Raw genomic sequence first — 18,282 nt, 5'->3', positions numbered from 1 at the left:
GACATCTTACAGATGTACCTGAGTTTTAAACTAATATTTGTTTTCAAATAAAATGCAACCAATTTCATTTCAGTATGCTATTATTCTCCAGTGATGATTTGTACTGCTGTTCCAAAGGGCGCAAATTCAAAATATGTGTTCGAAGTGTCATGTGTGTTGCTCGTGTGAACCATGTGCATCACATGTTTTGTCAAAATAAGTGATAAAAGAGATGCTCACGTTCACAAAAAACACGCAAGACACTCCCTGCCCCATGTCACTGTTTAGAATGACAATTTTCTCATGATTTATAAGTAGTTGAAAACATTAGAGATATTGTAAGTTATCAACTGGGCAAAACACTGGCCTAGTGGTTTTTGGATATTTTACTGCAAATATCTTACAAATTGTACCTTTAAATGCCAATCGTGCGGGGGCCCTTTCATAGCTGCTTGCATCTTAATGTGTTTTTGTTCTTTCTAAAAACTATACTACGTATAACAATATGACAGTGATGTAAGATATCTTTTAAATTGTTGTTATAACATTCATAGTCATATAATATTCATAATCACTACTGATGAGTACTTTTCAAATAGCTAATTTTTAAACTCATACTTTAAGTAGTTTTTTTATATTTACGTACCTAACAAGTCAAGTTGGTATGTTGATATCCTATAAAAGAACAATAAACATGATATGTTTGTACAATATATGACAATTTAGATGATATAGCAAGTTTGCCGGTAGTATTTGTCTATGTCTGTGTGTTACAGAAGCTGAGGTTTTGGGAAGCCTGTGGGTATAAGCTGATTAGCTGGCTGCTTTACTTCTCACTGCTCCTCGAGGGAGGAGATTTGGAGCAAAAATAACCTCTAAGTCCTATCAGCAGCATGTTTACAGGTCAGATTGAACAGACACAGACATCCCTGCGGCTCCCAGGTAGAACTGAATTTGAATTAGCTCTCTCTCTTTCTCTCTCTCCCACTCTCACATTCCCTCTCTCTCTCTCTCTCTCTCTCTCTCTCTCTCTCTCTCTCTCTCTCTCTCTCTCTCTCTCTCTCTCTCTCTCTCTCTCTCTCTCTCTCTCTCTCTCTCTCTCTCTCTCTCTCTCTCTCTCTCTCACAGATCACACAGGATGGAATAAGAACCATTGTCTTAAGCTTTTCTGGAATGTGGCAAGCAGCTTTCCAGACATTTCTCTCTGTCCATAGCTCAAGTCTAAATCTTGGCGAGGATACTTAACCTGATTTCATGCATATCTCCATAGGACTATCTGCATTAGCACTAGAGTGAGTCGGATTTTTTGTTTCCATGCCGACCCTACGGATGGTGTGAGCCTGTTGTCTTTGGTGGACTGAAGACGGAGAGGTATCCCACAGTGCCGAGCACTGCTAGCATGCCTGTGCATCAAATATCAGTTGTGCCTATTGCCAAGGAGACTGCAAGTAACATTCGGAGCTCCAGCAGGACTAGAGACAAGAGTAAAGAGAATGAGGTAAGTACACAGAAACAGACATACAAACACTCAAAGATGTATGTACAGTACATGGATATCTGTATTACTTATGGATACACATACTGTAGCACACCTTTCCATATGACGCTTCTTGTATATGTGTGTGTGTGAGAGTTACTATGCATGTTTAGCAACTATTATTCATAACAATTATGAATTTAAAGGTTGATGTTATTATGGCAAATATTATTATCATATACCAATAGGATAGGAAGCATTTATGCAACCTGTGGTTGCTATGGTCTTGCTTATATCACATGAGATATTTTGATGATTACTGTGCAGGAGTGATTGTAAATCATAAGGGTTGAATTAGAGCTCAAGTTGTTATTATGGGTCATGTGTTTAGATTTTAATAATTACATGGCATACATTTAGATTATTAAAAAGCTTTCTTCTGCTTTGAATATGAGAATACAAGAAATGACACAATCATCTCATTTTAATTTTGCAAACAGATACTTTACATATAAAATGATGTTGTTGTATTGAACAATAAGCCTAATTGTTGCTTTAAAAGGGGACATATAATGAAGATCAGATTTTTCCATGTTTAATTGCTAAAATTGGGTCCCTGGTGCTTTTATCTACCTAGAAAATGTAAAAAAAAATAACAAACCCAGTAACTTAGTTTTGGTAAACCATTCTCTGCAAGCATGTGAAAAAATAGGTCATTGAAATTTGGCTCCCCTTGTGATGTCAGAAGTGGATAATACCACCCCTTAATCTGCACTATCCAACCACACACTGCCATTTAGTGCAGAGAGAAAATCATTTGCATTTAAAAGGACACACCCAAAAATGGCACATTTTTGCTCAAACCTACAACGTGGCAGTTTTATCATGCTAAAATAAATTATCTATATGATATTTTGAGCTAGAACGTCACATACTGAGGACACCAAATATTTATTTGACATTTTAAAAACTCTTGTGAAGTGCTCCCTTTAAATAAGTAGTGGAATTTCTATGGTAAGCTGTCAGCAGTTGAGACATCAGAATCTTCATCTGCTGGTTTATGATTGTGGCCTCATCTATTTCAGATAAACTCGGCTCTAAGCTTCAGTTTTTCATCTTACATTGTGTTTAAAAATTCTGTCTGTGTGGGTGGTTCTTGGACAGAGTAAGATGCAAATGGACAAAGTCTGAACACTGGATATCCTCTATGGATTCGCTGCAAACATCAAAAAATAATGGATGATATACTAATCAATCTGTGTTGAAAATACTTTTAGTTTTCGAAGCAAAATGAAAATTCTGTTGTTTTCCTGCATGTTGAGCATCTGTTGAGAATCTGGTATTGTATTAGTTTGTTTATGTGGTGGTATGCGTCGAAAAAATAGAAAGAAATGTAAGATAAAAAAATAAATAGGCGATTCTCAAGAAATTGTAGTTTAAAGATGTCAACCATAAGGGATAATGTATAGGCAGCATATTGTTATTGCAGAAATAAGCCCCGACAGTGTGATCAAGACCATAACGCGAAGCAGAGGTATCACACTCAAGGGGCTTATTTCGCATAAACAACCAGCTGCCTGTACATTATTCTGCTTAATAAATGGCTATTTACCTCAAAACATTAAATATTGATTTGAAATATTTTATTTGCTCATTTATTATGAATCTATGAGGAAACCCTTTAACTTTCAGTTTGAAGATAAAACAAGATGTTCGAATGTCACAAACACACTATTTAGTTTAATCATTTGTAAAAAATAATGTCACATATGTCATTAAAAGACATATTTATATTTAATTTTTGTGTAATATTAAACTGTATGGGGTGGTTTCTCTGACAGGGATTAGCTTAAACCAGGACTAAGCCTTAGTTTAATTAGGAAATATAACTAGATTTAACAAACATGTCTTACTAAAAACATTATTTGTGTGCATTTTGAGGCAAAACAAAGGGCATCGATGCATTTTAAGATATGTCAGTGCAAGTTGTTTTCAGTTTGGACAGCTCTTACATTTGTTTTAGTCTAGTCTAATCCCTGTCCGAAAAACCGCCCCAATGTGTCAAAATGATTTGCAGCATCTGGGTTACCATGTTTGTTTGTTTTTGAACGGTTGTTATCTGGGAATAATACAACCCTGCAAATGTTGTGACTGGCCAATCAGAATCAAGTATTGGAATGAGCTGTGAAATAAGACTTTTTAAAAATACTTGCCTCAACAAATTTCTTTTTATTCATTAAAAACAAAGTCTAATATGTTTAAAGGCATTCATTTCGAATTTTTATTTAAAAAAGGCCTTAAACAACTCTTCTTTACCATTTGAAACCACCACCATAGCATGTTTTGCTAAAATAAAGAGAAGCTATAATGCCTAAGCATGTTTTTATTAATTATACATAATAAGAGATTAATGAAGTATATTTCAATAGAAAATTATAAATGCAATTTTTTTTATGTGGAAACCTACCTCAGTAATGAGAATCAAAACAGAGAGTATCCTTTAAAAAATGTATATAGGATGAGAACAAAAGTCATGGACATTTCTTTTTTCACTATTTCTTCATTTTTATTATATATAAATATTTAGACAAAAATATTTACCCCTTTTATGTTATCTGAAAATATCTAGTAGAACTTCAAATATATTTTTTCAGAATAATATTTACCTTTTTAAATTACAACACAATGCACTCATGGCAGGACGATTACAGTAATGAGATTTTCAGCAGAAAAAGCAATAAAATACAAAAATACTTAATTCTTATTTTAAATGATTTATGTGCAATATAGAAACCACATTTATGTTTGTTATGATGATTTTTTGTGTTACCGAGTTATGTTTTATAATTAATATCAGTACTGTCATGATATATTAGTGGTTTTGTGAGAATAATCCAAAAATAATTATTAAATAAGTTTAATGTAATTTAGTTATCATTGTCAACTGAGCACTGAGCATTAATTTCACTTCAATTAGTTTTATAAGGAATAAATGACGACGGGTCATTTAATTATTCGAAAATAGTTCACACCCAAGGTAATGCGGCACTACTCGAAGCTAGAAAATATTAAAAGGACCGGAAAAGAATAAATAATATAATTTAACACTGATAAATGATCTAAGCAATTTCTCAGATTTTCAATATGGAATATGGATGTGTTTATAAGTGTGTTGTGTGAATGTCATAAGTCAAGAGTGTTTTGTGCACCAGGTTGCCCGCACTGAGTCTGTGAGTTGCCCGCCAAAGCACATTCTATTAATAGCCTCAATTTTGATGTTTATTTAAAACATATTTTTTATATTAGCTTGGCTTCTTTTATGTATGTTAACATTTTAAACATTAATGAAAACTTTTGAGTACTATATAAAAAAAGTAGCCCAACAGATTGTTTTATCCATTGTGGTAGCCCTTGCTCATCAAAAGGTTGGAGACCCCTGCTTTATATAATCTACTGTGCTCTCTGCTGGAGTTGTAATTAGTGATCACTCACTAACACACACACACACACACACACACACACACGTATGCTGTACTCACAATTCCTTGGCATCATGTTGGGTACTAACTGGGCTCTCCTTGGCTGGCTCTTCTGACCTTTACTCTTTAAAACAGGAAGCCACATATAGAGTCACAGATTTAATTGAAGTGTCTTTTACACCAGTGATAATTACCCAGGTCATTATCAGCATCATTATCTCCCCACATCTCTTTATAGATAATAGATGTATTGAAAAATGTTTGTGACCTCAAAAGATAACAGTCACCACATTAATGATTTCATAAGTAAGATGAAGGTTCCTTTGATAGGATTCTGCTTGTCCACAGTTCAATGTGACTTTAGTTCTGATTTTTTGTGTGTGCATGTGTGTGTGGATGTGTCTAGGATTTATCATGTTTCTCAGGAAGTCTGAGTCATATTCGTCCTCATGAGAGAACATGATCTGAATCCAGAAGAATTAATAAAAGGCTTTACATCTAGCAAATTGGTAATTAGAGGAAATATGAGCAAAATTATAAGTATAAATGTGACTTTATGTAAATACAGGACGTCACTTAGTAGTTGCTGTGGCAAAATGTTTATTTTATTGAAACGTTCCCATTAAAACACCTGTTGTCATGAGAGCATACAAATCTAATGAAATTCATATTTTACTAAAAGGGGAAAGCCCACTGCTGAGAACCAATGGTGCGACCATATCACAGCAGTAGTTACTAACCTTGTGATCTTTACATCTTTTCAATTTAAGTAAAGCCTTATGAAAGACTAGTGCAGCATGTGTATTTTATCAGTACATTTTATCATCCCATGATGCACCTGTGTCTATAGTTGGCATCTGAATGCCAGCAAGAGCTTTAATCTTGGTCTGTGATTGGCTGCAGGCACATTGTCCCTTAAACAAACACCAATCACAGGGGATGCTCACCATTGTGTGTCTCTGCATACACAAGCTTGTCTGTATAAAATAAAAGCTGTTAGGGGAAAGAAATCTTTGTTATGCAGAGCTCTGGATGGGAAGACCAGAAAGTACTTCCTCAGACTCCAGAGAAATAAATGAGACTTGAATCTAAAATCCCTGCAACCCAACAACTCACAGATTAGACCTCATCTTGAGCTAATCCAGCCCTGTTGAGCACACAGGCTCCTGCATGCATTGAAACTGGAACAAGCAGACACAATTACCAACAATTTTGGTCCAATTTTGTGTTTGCCAGATACTCACATAATCTCATGCGAAATCAGAGTTTACTGTTAAGGGAGTGTCTTGCGTGTATTTTGTGAACATGAGCGTCTCTTTTATCATAAACGGTTTTGACGCGTGTGCAGCAGGCACTTATTTTGACAAAACACATGATGCACATGGTTCACATGAGGCAACAAACACATATTTTGAAAACACGAGCAACACACATGATACTCCAAAACACATATTTTGAATTTGCTCCCCTCGGATGAGCAGTCACGAGCCGCCACTGGTTATATTTTAGGTGTAAGCAAAATGCTTGATGGCACTGAATGTCAGAGAATTCTGATGTCAAACAATTCATTTAGTGTTTTTTTGTCCAAAATGCACCTTCACATTCATTTACAGATAGACTGCGAGTGTATGTAATATTGATAAACTGATCAGATGTTGGTGCCTCAGCGTTTGCATAAATAATTCAGATGGATATAGTGTTGCTCCAGAAGAGAGAATACAGTCTAATGCTAGCTGTACTTACCAAAATTACCTTGTTTATAAAGAAAGTACCATATTCGTAATGGTGTTATTTTCAACACAACATTGGGCCCAGTCGTTGGGTTAAATTAACCCAAAATACATTTCTATTTGACCCAACAATGGGTTAAAACAACCCAGCATTTTTGGTTGAAACAACCCAGCATAGGTTAAACTAATGAGTTGGGCTTGTCCATTTATGACCGTATATATATAAAAAACTAGTTTATGTTGGTTGAATTTATAGTGACGGCCTCCCATGTTTTTTGTATGTCTGATATTTTATGCAAAATAAATCTGATGCCCCTATGCTTGCAGTGCATTTAAACCACACTGCATAGGCCTTTTAAAATTTATATTAACCACCAGAGGATCATTTGTCTGTTTTTGTTGTTGTATGTTAGTTAGAAAGAAAGACATTTTAAGATAATAATGAGCCAGGTGTGGACCAGAGAGAAAGGTGGATCCATCAAAAGAGCAGGAGAAATGCCTGAGGCACAAGGAGGCAGTAAATAATAATACACCTCAGTAAAACACAACAAAACATTCAGCCTTTTAAAAAGTAGAAGTTAAAGGTCACTGGTGTATTTATATAGATTTTTTCAATTTACTCTTGTCATCATACTTATAGAAACTGGCCCAATAGCCCAAAGGATTATTAGAAACACAATACTAATACTGTGTTTGACCCCCTTCCGCCTTCAGAACTGCCTTAATTCTTTGTGGCATTGATTCAAGCATTCTTTAGAATTGTTGGCCCATATTGATACAGTAGGATAGCATCTTGCAGTTGATGGAGATTTGTGGGATGCACATCCAGGGCACAAAGCTCCCGTTCCATCACATCCCAAAGATGCTCTATTGGGTTGAGATCTGGTGACTGTGGGGGCCATTTTAGTACAGTGAACTCATTGTCATGTTCAAGAAACCAATTTGAAATGATTCAAGCTTTATGACATGTTGCACTATCCTGCTGGAAGTAGCCATCAGAGGATGGGTACATGGTGGTCATAAAGGGATGGACATGGTCAGAAACAATGCACAGGTTGGCCGTGGCATTTAAACAATGCCCAATTGACACTAAGGAGCCTAAAGTGTGCCAAGAAAACATCCCCCACACCATTACACCAACAACAACAACCTGCACAGTGGTAACAAGGCATGATAGATCCATGTTCTCATTCTGTTTACGCCAAATTCTGACTCTACCATCTGAATGTCTTAACAGAAATCGAGACTCATCAGACCAGGCAACATTTTTCCAGTCTTCAAATGTCCAATTTTGGTGAGCTCGTGCAAATTCTAGCCTCTTTTTCCTATTTGTAGTGGAGATGAGTGATACCCGGTGGGGTTTCCGGTGTTGTAGCCCATCCGCCCTCAAGGTTGTGCGTGTTGTGGCTTCACAAATGCTTTGCTGCATACCTCGGTTGTAACAAGTGGTTATTTCAGTCAAAGTTGCTCTTCTATCAGCTTGAATCAGTCGGCCCATTCTCCTCTGACCTCTAGCATCAACAAGGCATTTTCGCCCACAGGACTGCCGCATACTGGATGTTTTTTCCTTTTCACACCATTTTTTGTAAACCCTAGAAATGGTTGTGCGTGAAAATCCCAGTAACTGAGCAGAATGTGAAATACTCAGACCGGCCCAACTGGCACCAACAACCATGCCACGCTCAAAATTTCTTAAATCACCTTATTGCATTCTGACATTCAGTTTGGAGTTCAGGAGATTGTCTCGACCAGGACCACACCCATAAATGCATTGAAGCAACTGCCATGTGATTGGTTGATTAGATAATTGCATTAATGAGAAATTGAACAGGTGTTCCTAATAATCCTTTAGGTGAGTGTATGTAAACTGTATTTAATAAGCTTTAATGAATTTAGTTTCTTAAAATGATTCTTGAGAACTGCCACAAAACATATAAAGTATAAATCTTTCTATATAAATAAATTATTTCCACTTTAATCTGTTGAATAGTTACATATAGAAAAAAGAAAACTGGATGCAAACCATATGCAAATCACATTTTGCATATCACACGTTTTAAATAAAGTGTCTACAAATACACTCTAAAAATGCTAAGGGATCAGGGGTCAAAAAGGGATGAACCCAACCCAATGGGTTGTAATTTAACCTATGCTGGGTTATTTTAACCCATTGTTGGGCCAAATATAAGCATTTTCTGGATAAATTTAACCCATTGGCTGTGTTTGTTTATTTTTTACCAAGTGCTGGGTTGAAAATAACCCAGCATTTTTTTGCATGTTTGACTTATTAGGTAAACTGTCTTAAAATCCCAAAGAATTTTATTTTACAGTTTGTGTCAATAAATCATTGTTACACAGTCACAGAAAATATACATATAGTAATATAAACCTCAACAGAACCTGTTTGATGCTGTTAAACTGTGTGTGATAGACATACAGTGCTCACACACCTTTGAACAAACTGATTGGTTCCCTCTTTCTTTTTGTCAATTTTTATTTGTCTTAATAAATTTAAATACCCTGTACATTTATCCAGTTAGCATGAACCAACAGACATGTAAGCGTGCACATGCAGAGAGGTCTTAGGATGTCTTTAGTAATAGGATTGGTTTGTCTCAAAGCTGCAGTCGCATTATAGATCTGTTCAAACATGTGACACAACCGATCTCTGTCTTTATCTATAATTTCTGCAGCATTAACATGGGGGGAGAAAGAGAGAGAGAGAGAGAGAGAGAGAGAGAGAGAGAGAGAGAGAGAGAGAGAGAGAGAGATTTTATTCCTTCTTTTTGTCTTTATCAGGGTGAGAAGGCACCTGGACGATCAGGAAGTCGTTCCAGCAATATTTCTAAGGTAACATACAACACTTCTGTTGTGTTTAACATGTTGTGTTATCCACAGCACACTACATTTAGAATTTGCATTCAGCTACCACAAAATAATTTTGTACTTTTGTGATTGGCTGTTTCAGGCGAGCAGTTCCAAGGAGTCCAAGGGAGCCGTGCTAAACAGTGTTTCGCAAACATCAGTTACACCTTCTTCTCAAGACATATGCAGGTTAGTGTCAATGGAAACCAATGCATTGGCCGCCTTACATGTTAGGAAAAACCATGTCTTTGCTCATTTGCATCTTTCCATATTATATATGTGCTGTCACTGGGGCGATAGCCTTTCAAAAAGTATTGCTTTGCACACAAAGAGTTCATATAAGTACTGCTGAGGTATATATTGGTACCATAGGTATACATTTCTGTACCTATATAGTACATAATTATGACCTTTTTTAAGGGCAGTGCCCCAGTGACAGCTATAGGGAAAACATTTTTTGACAGTGTTGAGTAAGTTACGTCAAAGCATTTGTGCCCAAACTACATGTTTTCAAAATGTCACATTTTCTTTAGAACTGGGGCTCAAATTTGAAAAAATCTTTTAACAATTAATTGTGAGAAAAATGAGCCCTATAACAAAATGTAATACAAGCACCAGTTCCAAAGAGACTCACTTTTTATTTGTACATCATGTTTTTTAGTCAAAATCATTTCACGCTTTGTGCCTTTTTCATCCCGTTTGTTTGTGGACGTATGTTTGTGTGTTTGTTATGGATGTATGTGTGTGTTGTTCAGCTCTACTGTTTACACTAAACATGCAGTAGATGGCTCCGATCAAGCTACACTCATCATGCCTGTAAGCCACGCCCCCCACTCTATCCCCAACGCGAAGCGACAAGTCAAACGTCGCATCCGGCGGCGACGGGACAACGGTGGAACAGGGACCGCTGGGTGTGTCACAGAGTGTGTGAACCAACCGAGACCTTCGCGGTCACATAAACATGTACCCACACGGTATGATTCGTCCTCTGAAGATGAGCAGCGCTGGAGAGAAGCTCGCTCCTGGAGCCGTCAGAAAGCAAGACGGAGACGCAGCAGCAGCCGGCAAGTGCAAGCACAGGACATCGTTGAGCTTGATGAGGGACAGAAAGAGAACAGGCCTCCGCACTGCAAGAGCCCCACCACCAAGGGCCACAAAAAGGTTTTGGCAAAAAGGGAGGAGCGTGGGAGCCAAAGTCAGGCACCTAAAGAGGGTGGGCGTGGCAGTAGTAGGTGTGGAAGTGAGGAGGATGAGCCTATTAGAAAGTCGTATGAGGAGGGAGGCTCTGGACACCCAGATATGGCTGTCCCGTCTGCCTATAAATGCACAAATTCCCCCAATCAAAATGGTTCTTCTCAACAAGCATGCACTGATGATGAACTAGAGGTGTGCAGGTGAGAGAGAGATAGAGAGACAATGAGAGAGAGATAGATTTGGGGTAGTTGGAATATTCCAAGGGATTCATCTGATTTTGTGTGTTTTTGCAGGATCTGTCACTGTGAAGGTGATGAAGAATGCCCACTCATCACGCCCTGCCGGTGTACAGGAAGTTTGCGTTTCGTGCATCAGACCTGCCTGCACCAGTGGATCAAGAGCTCTGATACACGCTGCTGTGAGCTGTGCAAATATGACTTCATCATGGAAACACACCTCAAACCTCTACGCAAGGTAAAACACACAGATCATAACCATTATTCAATTATGAAAACATGCCGAAAACGTACTGACCTTGTGGGAAAGGGGTGGCACAACAAGAAGGTCCCATGTTCAAGCCCTGGCAGTTGAGAAGCCTTTCTGTGTAAAGTCTGCATTGTCTCCCTGTGTCTGTGTGGGTTTACTTCAGGTACTCCGGTTTCCTCAGTCCAATGACATGCAGGTTATGTGAACTGGAGATGCCAAAGTGTCCTTCCACACAACAGGGCTCCAGACTGCCACCAAATGGTGGCATTTTGCCACCAAAATTTGAGAGTGTGCCACTGAATTTTACATCCAGTCGCACATGTGCAACCAGTAAATTTAACCTTTTTTTGTGATGTGACAGTGAATTTGAAACAGCACATTTTTGCATCTATCATAAAGTATTTAGTAATACAGTGGAAATTAGTAGAAAAGTGAATATTTGGTAAGCATATTGATTTACAATGTGTGCCCTTAAATTTTCTGGTTGCGCCCCTAAAATTTTCAGTTGGGGGCCACAGTGCTCTTAGTGAAAAAAGTTATACTATATTTGTTGTGGCAGTACTCCACAGTGTGGATTAAAGGAAAACACCACCGTTTATCAATATGTTTTTACCTCAACTTAGATTAGTTAATACATCTTTTTTCAATGTGTGCACTTTTAATCTGTACAGCACTTCTTGAATGTGTTAGCATTTAGCCTAGCCCCATTCATTCCGGCTCCAAACAAAAGTTTTATTTTGTGCCACCATACTTAGCCTACTCATGTAACAGTCTTTAAATAGGGAAAACATGGAAGTGTTTGGTAGCTTCTAAATTCATCCCTGCTTGGAGCCATAGGAATGAATGGGGCTAAGCTAAATGCTAACACGTTCACAAGGCGCTGTACAAAGATTAAAAGTGCACGCATTGAAAAAGATAGATATGTATTAATTCATCTAAGTTGATGCAAGAACAGTAAAATATTGAAAAATGGTGGTGTTGTCCTTGAACCAATTCTTGCCAAAAATATAGCCCTGGATGCTGAAATGGTATAAAGAAATAAATAAGTAAACAAACTTTTTAGGGCATGTTGTCACAATAGTAGCCTGCCATTTAGGCAGCCTATTGGGTGTTTTTTTTTTTTTAAAGATAAACACTGAATTCATGAATTTATACGAAAGTTATAATACAAAAACATTGTTAAAGGCAGAAACTTAATTTAATAAATTGAAATAATTGCTTGCCTAAACCTCAAATTTATGAAAAATACATTTCTTACTTTCATTGTGTTGTTTAGCCTTGTCTAAATATATGCAAATGTGGTTTTCTTGTGTTACATTGTTTACCTACAAGCTAATAAAATATGTTGATATTGGATTTTTAGTTTGAAGGATACAATTTACAACAATTAATTATATTTAATATTTAATAAAAAAAATCTATATTTATCAATATTTATTTTTAAAGCTACAATCTGCAACCTTTTTGTCTTATCATCTATGGAACGGCATGTAAATATGTCAGCCAATTACGTTTATGGAAGACCGGAGCATCTGTTGTGGCCACTGTGATTGGCTGTTGGCCACTCTTCAGACAAGCCTTCCGTCAAGCGTTAACGCTTCCGTCCCGTGTACCGTTAATGTACCATTAGTGTTACTGAAGTATAACTTCCCTATGTGACAACTAGCCCCAGTCTTGCCTCTTAGCTAAATTGCTATGGTGGGTGAATCAGCATTATTAAAAAAATTTCCTTTTCCAAACTTTATCATCACATCTCCTGTTTCCATAGCGACGTGCACCATGGCAGCTTGTGCTGTGTATGACGGTACAAAATTCTGACTTATAAGTGATTTTAACTTTCTTGGCATATTTATGGATACCTAAGGTCTTTCTTCTGGGTGGATGCTTAGTGGCTTAAGACAAAGAGACAAAATTACCCACAAGTCAAAAGCTCATCTATCTCTTATCAAAAAGATGCAGAATTAGAGATCAACAGTAAACCTTGCCAGACTAGTGCTGCCACACCATGGCTTTTAAAAGCATTGAATCATTATTGTGGAAGTGTGCTTTTTTCATCCCTTTTCTGCACTCTTGTTCTCTCTCTCTTTCTGATTTAGTGGGAGAAGCTGCAGATGTCTGCAAGTGAACGAAGGAAGATCTTCTGCTCGGTGACCTTTCATCTGGCAGCCGTGGTGTGCGTCGTCTGGTCTCTGTATGTTCTGATTGACCGTACAGCTGAAGAAATCCGACAAGGCAAGAACAACGGTAAACACAAACAAATGAAAGAAATATTTTCATGCATTGTGAACAAGAGCATGAGCTTTAATGAAGATATTGTCTGGGTAGGTTAATATGTTATTGATGAAATCAAGAGCTAATTGTAATAATAACAGCATGTTAATACATTCTGAAAGTCAGCGACCATGCACTTTCACTCAGTAATCTTTATTTTAAATGCTTTTAATAAAACCAATGCTGCAGATTTTCAGAGTAGCTGTGTGGCATTGTGATGATATAGCGCTGTAATGCCATGCCATGCTCTCATTGCACACACAGCGTTGCTGCGTTTGTCCCCTCTCACTGCCGTAGGGGTGCTGGAGTGGCCGTTCTGGACCAAGCTTATTGTGGTGGCCGTCGGATTTGCTGGAGGACTCATCTTCATGTACATTCAGTGCAAAGTCTATCTGCAGCTGTGGAGGAGGCTGAAGGCTTTCAACAGGATCATCTTTGTACAGAACTGCCCCGACACCGTCCGCAACGGAGATAACAGGCTCCCACTGGTCACCCAAAGCAACGGCAAACATGAGGCAGTGGAGGTTTCTGGACCTCAGACACAGACGAACACTTCCTGCCCTGCTCCTCCGGGAAGTGTGGAGGTAGCTCCAGTCTGAAAGTGGGTGGAGAGGTTGTGGCCACTTACTGTCCCTCCGCAAAATAGGCATGAGGACAGAAGGTTGGCTGCGTCTCCAGAGGCTCACTCCAGAGTGTGGTTGAAATGTGGGGAAAATCTAGCCAAGAACTTCTAATGCATTTGACCAAAGTGATGTTAACTTTAATACAAAAAGCACTTTCTCCTTGCCATTTGATGTGTCTGATCCTTTTTTTAAACATGCAGAAAAAACATATCCTTAATTCACACAAAATGAAGGATATGTAAAAAAAAAAATTCTTTAAAATTACAGTTTAACTTAATGAAATGGTTAAATTCAGTAAAAACCTTTAAAGTAAAAAACAAACAAACTAGAAAACAGAGATGCATTGGTACATAGCTTGTATTCTATTAGCAATGTGTAACTATGAAGTTTTTTTGTTGTCTTCAATGAAGCAAATGAAAGATCAGAATTTTTTGTGTAATTATTTGTAGACACATTATGTTTGTCTATACACTTAGATGAAGATCAGATCACATTTTCTGACAAATTTATTAATTCCAAAATACATTTTCTTATCACTGAATTTGTTTTTTAGTTTATTTATTGATGCAGTTGGCAGCAAAGGCACCACCAAAGCATGACATAACTAGATCATGTTTACCATAGTTAACTTTTCATTTCTACAGGTAAAAAGGGAACATTTGCAATAGATTTGACTACTTTTAGAAAACAAAGTTAAAATAAAATTATTTACACTTTAAGGAACAACCCATAACTCTATTTTTCTCCACAGCAAGCTGAAGAATATTAAATATTTAACTTAAGGTTGTATTAGTAAACATTAGTACATGCATTAACTAACATAAAAAAAAACTGAATAATATAGATTTTCAGCACCTAATTAATATTTGTTTATGTTAGTTAATACCAATACAATTGTTCAGGTTAGTTCATTGTGCATTAACTCATGTTAACAACTTTTGATCTTAAAGGGGACAGAGAATGAAAAACCATTTTTACCTTGTCTTTGTTGAATAATTGTAGTCTACCCACATTCACAAACATACAAAAAGTGCTATACATGCTAAACATCTCAGTCTCATAGAAATTCCTCTTTTAGAAATGTCAGCCAGAAAACGGCCCAATCTGAAAAACTGATGCTTATGACATCACAGGCATCTAACTGCCCCTCCACTTTAAAATAATTGGCTACATTTTTTGAGTGGCAGCAAAGTCAGCCAATCAGTAATGAGATTGCAAGTTAAGCCAGTAGGGGGAGCCAATGCTCTGTCGACCTGTTCTGTCTACCCCCCTTGTTTTTATGTATTGTATGTATGGACAGGTTGATGGCTGTAATTTCGTTGTACTTGTACAATGACAAATAAAGCTTCATTCAAATAGGTGCAAAACCACTTGTTTAAAATCCCCCACCCTAATAGAGCTATCTGAGAGAGGTTTTTAGGAAGCTTCTAAGGCATTACAGACCCAAACAAAAAAAATTGTCTACATGTCACATCACAGAACAAGGATAAATACCCCGTTCAATCATTCTATGTCACCTTTAAAAAATGTAAAAATTAACATGAACTAAAATTAACAAATGTTGTAGAGGTTTTGTTTATTGTTAGTCCATGTTAACTAATGCATTAACTTACTGTTAATTCAACCTTATTAAAAAGTTTTACCAACTTTTCTAACTTAAATAATAGTTGTATAGTTAGTGGATACAATTAATTCAGAGACAGAATGATAAAGGGTATAAGCGAATTGCACACCCTCCAAAAAAAGACTTTCATAGAGGATAGTGCTAGCAACCCTGGGTTTGATTCCCAGATATGTACAATCTGATACTTTTTTACTTGGTAACTTAAGTCACTTTGAAACGAAGTAATATATTTGTAATATAAGTTATATATTTGAAAATTCTATCCATTTACCTCAAAAAAATACAAGGGTTACCAAAGTGTCCAGACTTCATTTTAACATGCAGCAAATGATTCATTACCAACTTTATCTTTTGATGTTCTGACTGTTTATTTTTTTGTTCTCCTTAAAAATGTATGCAGCTTTTAAGCAGGTGTTTCTTAAAGGGATTGAAAGGCAGTGTATGTTGGTGATCTATTTAAATCATCTACAAGTTTAGAAGTCATCATGTTTGGCATGTATTATTTAGTAGAATTCTGTGAATTTTACATTTTTGTAATTATGTGTAAAATTGTTTTCTGCAGTGATTACCATAATATAAAAAAACAAGCTCCCAATGGACATTTTAGGGTCAAGTGAGATTACTCATTTAGAGATAAACATCAGTGTTAAATCTGTTAATACTTAAATGCACATGATAAAAACTAATTGGTGCAATAAATTGATCAATGTATAAAACTTTCAAAAGTCTCTGTTTATTTATATACTGATGGCACTGTGTTACCTGTGTGACCATGTAATCCTCTTCTTCACAACAAGACATTTTGCAATTCCACAGGAACATAGGAAGAGACCACCTATGGTCTGGGTAGCGGCTTAAAGAGCACTAATGTACTCTAAATGTCAGATAGTGAACACACAAGTCCCAAACTCTTTCTGTCAAGTTTCTCAAACATTGTGTCCATACACAGCATGCCTTCTTTTCTCTACAGTCTGATGAACTGTAGTAACAAATACAGGATATCACAGTACTACAGGTCAGTATCATCGTCTTCATTCTCTTCATCCATGTTTGTATCATTTGGCACAACAGAGGCTGTGCTGTCAATGCCTTTCGCTGAAACTTTCCTCATCTTAATGCAGGGGAGTTTTTTTAAGTCACCACTCCACTCTCTGTTAAACAACATGCAAACATGACTTAATTATGACATTAAATTAGCATTTACGTTCAACTTTTTTTTTTAATTCTTTGGCACAAGATTACTTAACGTCTTTCAATGTTCTATTCAAACAGCACCAACTAAAAAAAAGGCTAAAGGTATTTTATGATTATTACCTGAATGTTTTTAAATGCTTGGAGTTTATGATATCAGGAATTTCTGTAAAGCAAAAAGTAATGTTAAAAATAAATGTAGTAATAATTGTAATAAATGACATCGGCAGAAAAGCTTTAAACAACAGGAAAAGGGGGAAATAAATTGTGCATTCAAGACAAAAGAGTGACACAGGTTTGTGTCAAAGTCGGAAACCTACCAAAGCCATTGCCTTCATACAGTGCCCGTTCTCTCTCTATTGTCTGTTTGATGATCGCCTCTCTGGAGCCATGCTGACGACCCTGTCGTCCTTTAATACTGTTCGCCAACACTATCTGGTCCAGCTCTCCATCAAACCGGTGAAGGTACCTGAGAAATTAGATTTCATTATTTGAAGACACTGTGTATATATGGAACTTTCTACATAGATAATAGGATCTCATATTGTACCTTTCAATTATTTCACAAGCATCTTGTTTGGTGTACTCAGACTTGTCAGGATCTAGCTGGCTTTGGAACCACACAAGTTTATCACCTGCCGAAAACGCATACATGTATGTGCCCTTACGACAGCTTTACATATCACAAAAAACGTTCATCAAACTATATTTCCAATTTATTGCTGACACCAAGGTTCGCATAAGCTGTACAAATTTATCAGCAACTACTCACCAATCAGGTTTAGACGCTGTGCCTTTTCACTTTTTAACCTATAATTAAGTATGAATAAAGGTGTGAGGGGTCAACGTCACAACACAAAATATTTGGTTTCACTTTATACATACGAAAATAAATATATTAGTAAAACAGACTCATACTTTTCCTTCCTTCCTTGTTTGATAGCCGCGCTTGCCAAATAGCCAGCTTTTCTGCTGTATGGATGAACAACCTTCTCCACTGGAGCTTTTTTGCCTTTCGCTGCCTTTGGCTGCGACAAAACGGAGACAAAAATGATTAATGATATAAGCGTAAACAGATAGATTTAAACACAATTTCCAGATGAACTAAGCATAATAACGTTTTTAAACTTGCCATGATAGCTGATTAAAATAAATGTCTGTCTTTCACACGTGCATGTATGGGGGAACGGTTTAAGGGAAGGACCGCTGAAGCGTGTTCGACACTATTTTGGTTCCGTGCATTACAGTTCCGTACATAAGAGTTCCGCCGTAAATATTGCTACTAAAACATACAAAACGCGAAGATGTTAATATTAAGATGTTTATAAACTTGATAAAGTAATAATTAAATTTCCTAACTTAA

At 36.8% G+C, this 18,282-nt stretch overlaps 2 protein-coding genes across 3 annotated transcripts; one reads left to right on the top strand and one right to left on the bottom strand.

Annotated features, from left to right (window-relative positions):
• The first annotated feature begins 753 nt into the window (after nucleotides 1–753).
• On the top strand, nucleotides 754–14,289 carry marchf1 (membrane-associated ring finger (C3HC4) 1). Of its 2 annotated transcripts, none has more exons than XM_065254592.2 (8): nucleotides 754–882; nucleotides 1,108–1,477; nucleotides 9,465–9,515; nucleotides 9,634–9,719; nucleotides 10,286–10,924; nucleotides 11,018–11,198; nucleotides 13,307–13,454; nucleotides 13,779–14,289. In XM_065254592.2, exons 2-8 carry the CDS (start codon nucleotides 1,379–1,381, stop codon nucleotides 14,078–14,080), a joined length of 1,506 nt encoding a protein of 501 aa, XP_065110664.1. In that variant the 5' UTR covers nucleotides 754–882; nucleotides 1,108–1,378; the 3' UTR covers nucleotides 14,081–14,289. The 2 variants fall into 2 exon arrangements, with proteins under 2 accessions (XP_065110664.1, XP_065110663.1); XM_065254591.2 differs by having other exon boundaries at nucleotides 13,746–14,289.
• A 2,152-nt stretch (nucleotides 14,290–16,441) lies between these two features.
• On the bottom strand, nucleotides 16,442–18,166 carry tma16 (translation machinery associated 16 homolog). Its single transcript, XM_065254593.1, has 7 exons — nucleotides 18,052–18,166; nucleotides 17,838–17,947; nucleotides 17,692–17,729; nucleotides 17,470–17,554; nucleotides 17,240–17,388; nucleotides 17,043–17,085; nucleotides 16,442–16,879 (listed from the first exon to the last, which is right to left on the bottom strand). Exons 1-7 carry the CDS (start codon nucleotides 18,052–18,054, stop codon nucleotides 16,738–16,740), a joined length of 570 nt encoding a protein of 189 aa, XP_065110665.1. The 5' UTR covers nucleotides 18,055–18,166; the 3' UTR covers nucleotides 16,442–16,737.
• Nucleotides 18,167–18,282: the final 116 nt, after the last annotated feature.

Source organism: Paramisgurnus dabryanus, chromosome 4, assembly GCF_030506205.2.
Source record: "Paramisgurnus dabryanus chromosome 4, PD_genome_1.1, whole genome shotgun sequence".
Taxonomy (NCBI): domain Eukaryota; kingdom Metazoa; phylum Chordata; class Actinopteri; order Cypriniformes; family Cobitidae; genus Paramisgurnus; species Paramisgurnus dabryanus.
This window is presented reverse-complemented; position numbering and strand designations above follow the sequence as displayed.

What these genes read in the sequence shown, in the direction of transcription:
- marchf1 (XM_065254591.2), top strand. Translation starts at nt 1,379, where the DNA reads ATGCCTGTGCATCAAATATCAGTTGTGCCTATTGCCAAGGAGACTGCA. An exon ending in GTTCCAGCAATATTTCTAAG is followed by an intron (nt 9,516 to 9,633) that starts GTAACATACAAC and finishes TGGCTGTTTCAG; the next exon opens with GCGAGCAGTTCCAAGGAGTC. An exon ending in CCGACAAGGCAAGAACAACG is followed by an intron (nt 13,455 to 13,745) that starts GTAAACACAAAC and finishes TTGCACACACAG; the next exon opens with CGTTGCTGCGTTTGTCCCCT.
- tma16 (XM_065254593.1), bottom strand. An exon ending in ACAGCGTCTAAACCTGATTG is followed by an intron (nt 17,555 to 17,691) that starts GTGAGTAGTTGC and finishes CGTTTTCGGCAG; the next exon opens with GTGATAAACTTGTGTGGTTC. An exon ending in AAGCATTTAAAAACATTCAG is followed by an intron (nt 16,880 to 17,042) that starts GTAATAATCATA and finishes GTTGTTTAACAG; the next exon opens with AGAGTGGAGTGGTGACTTAA.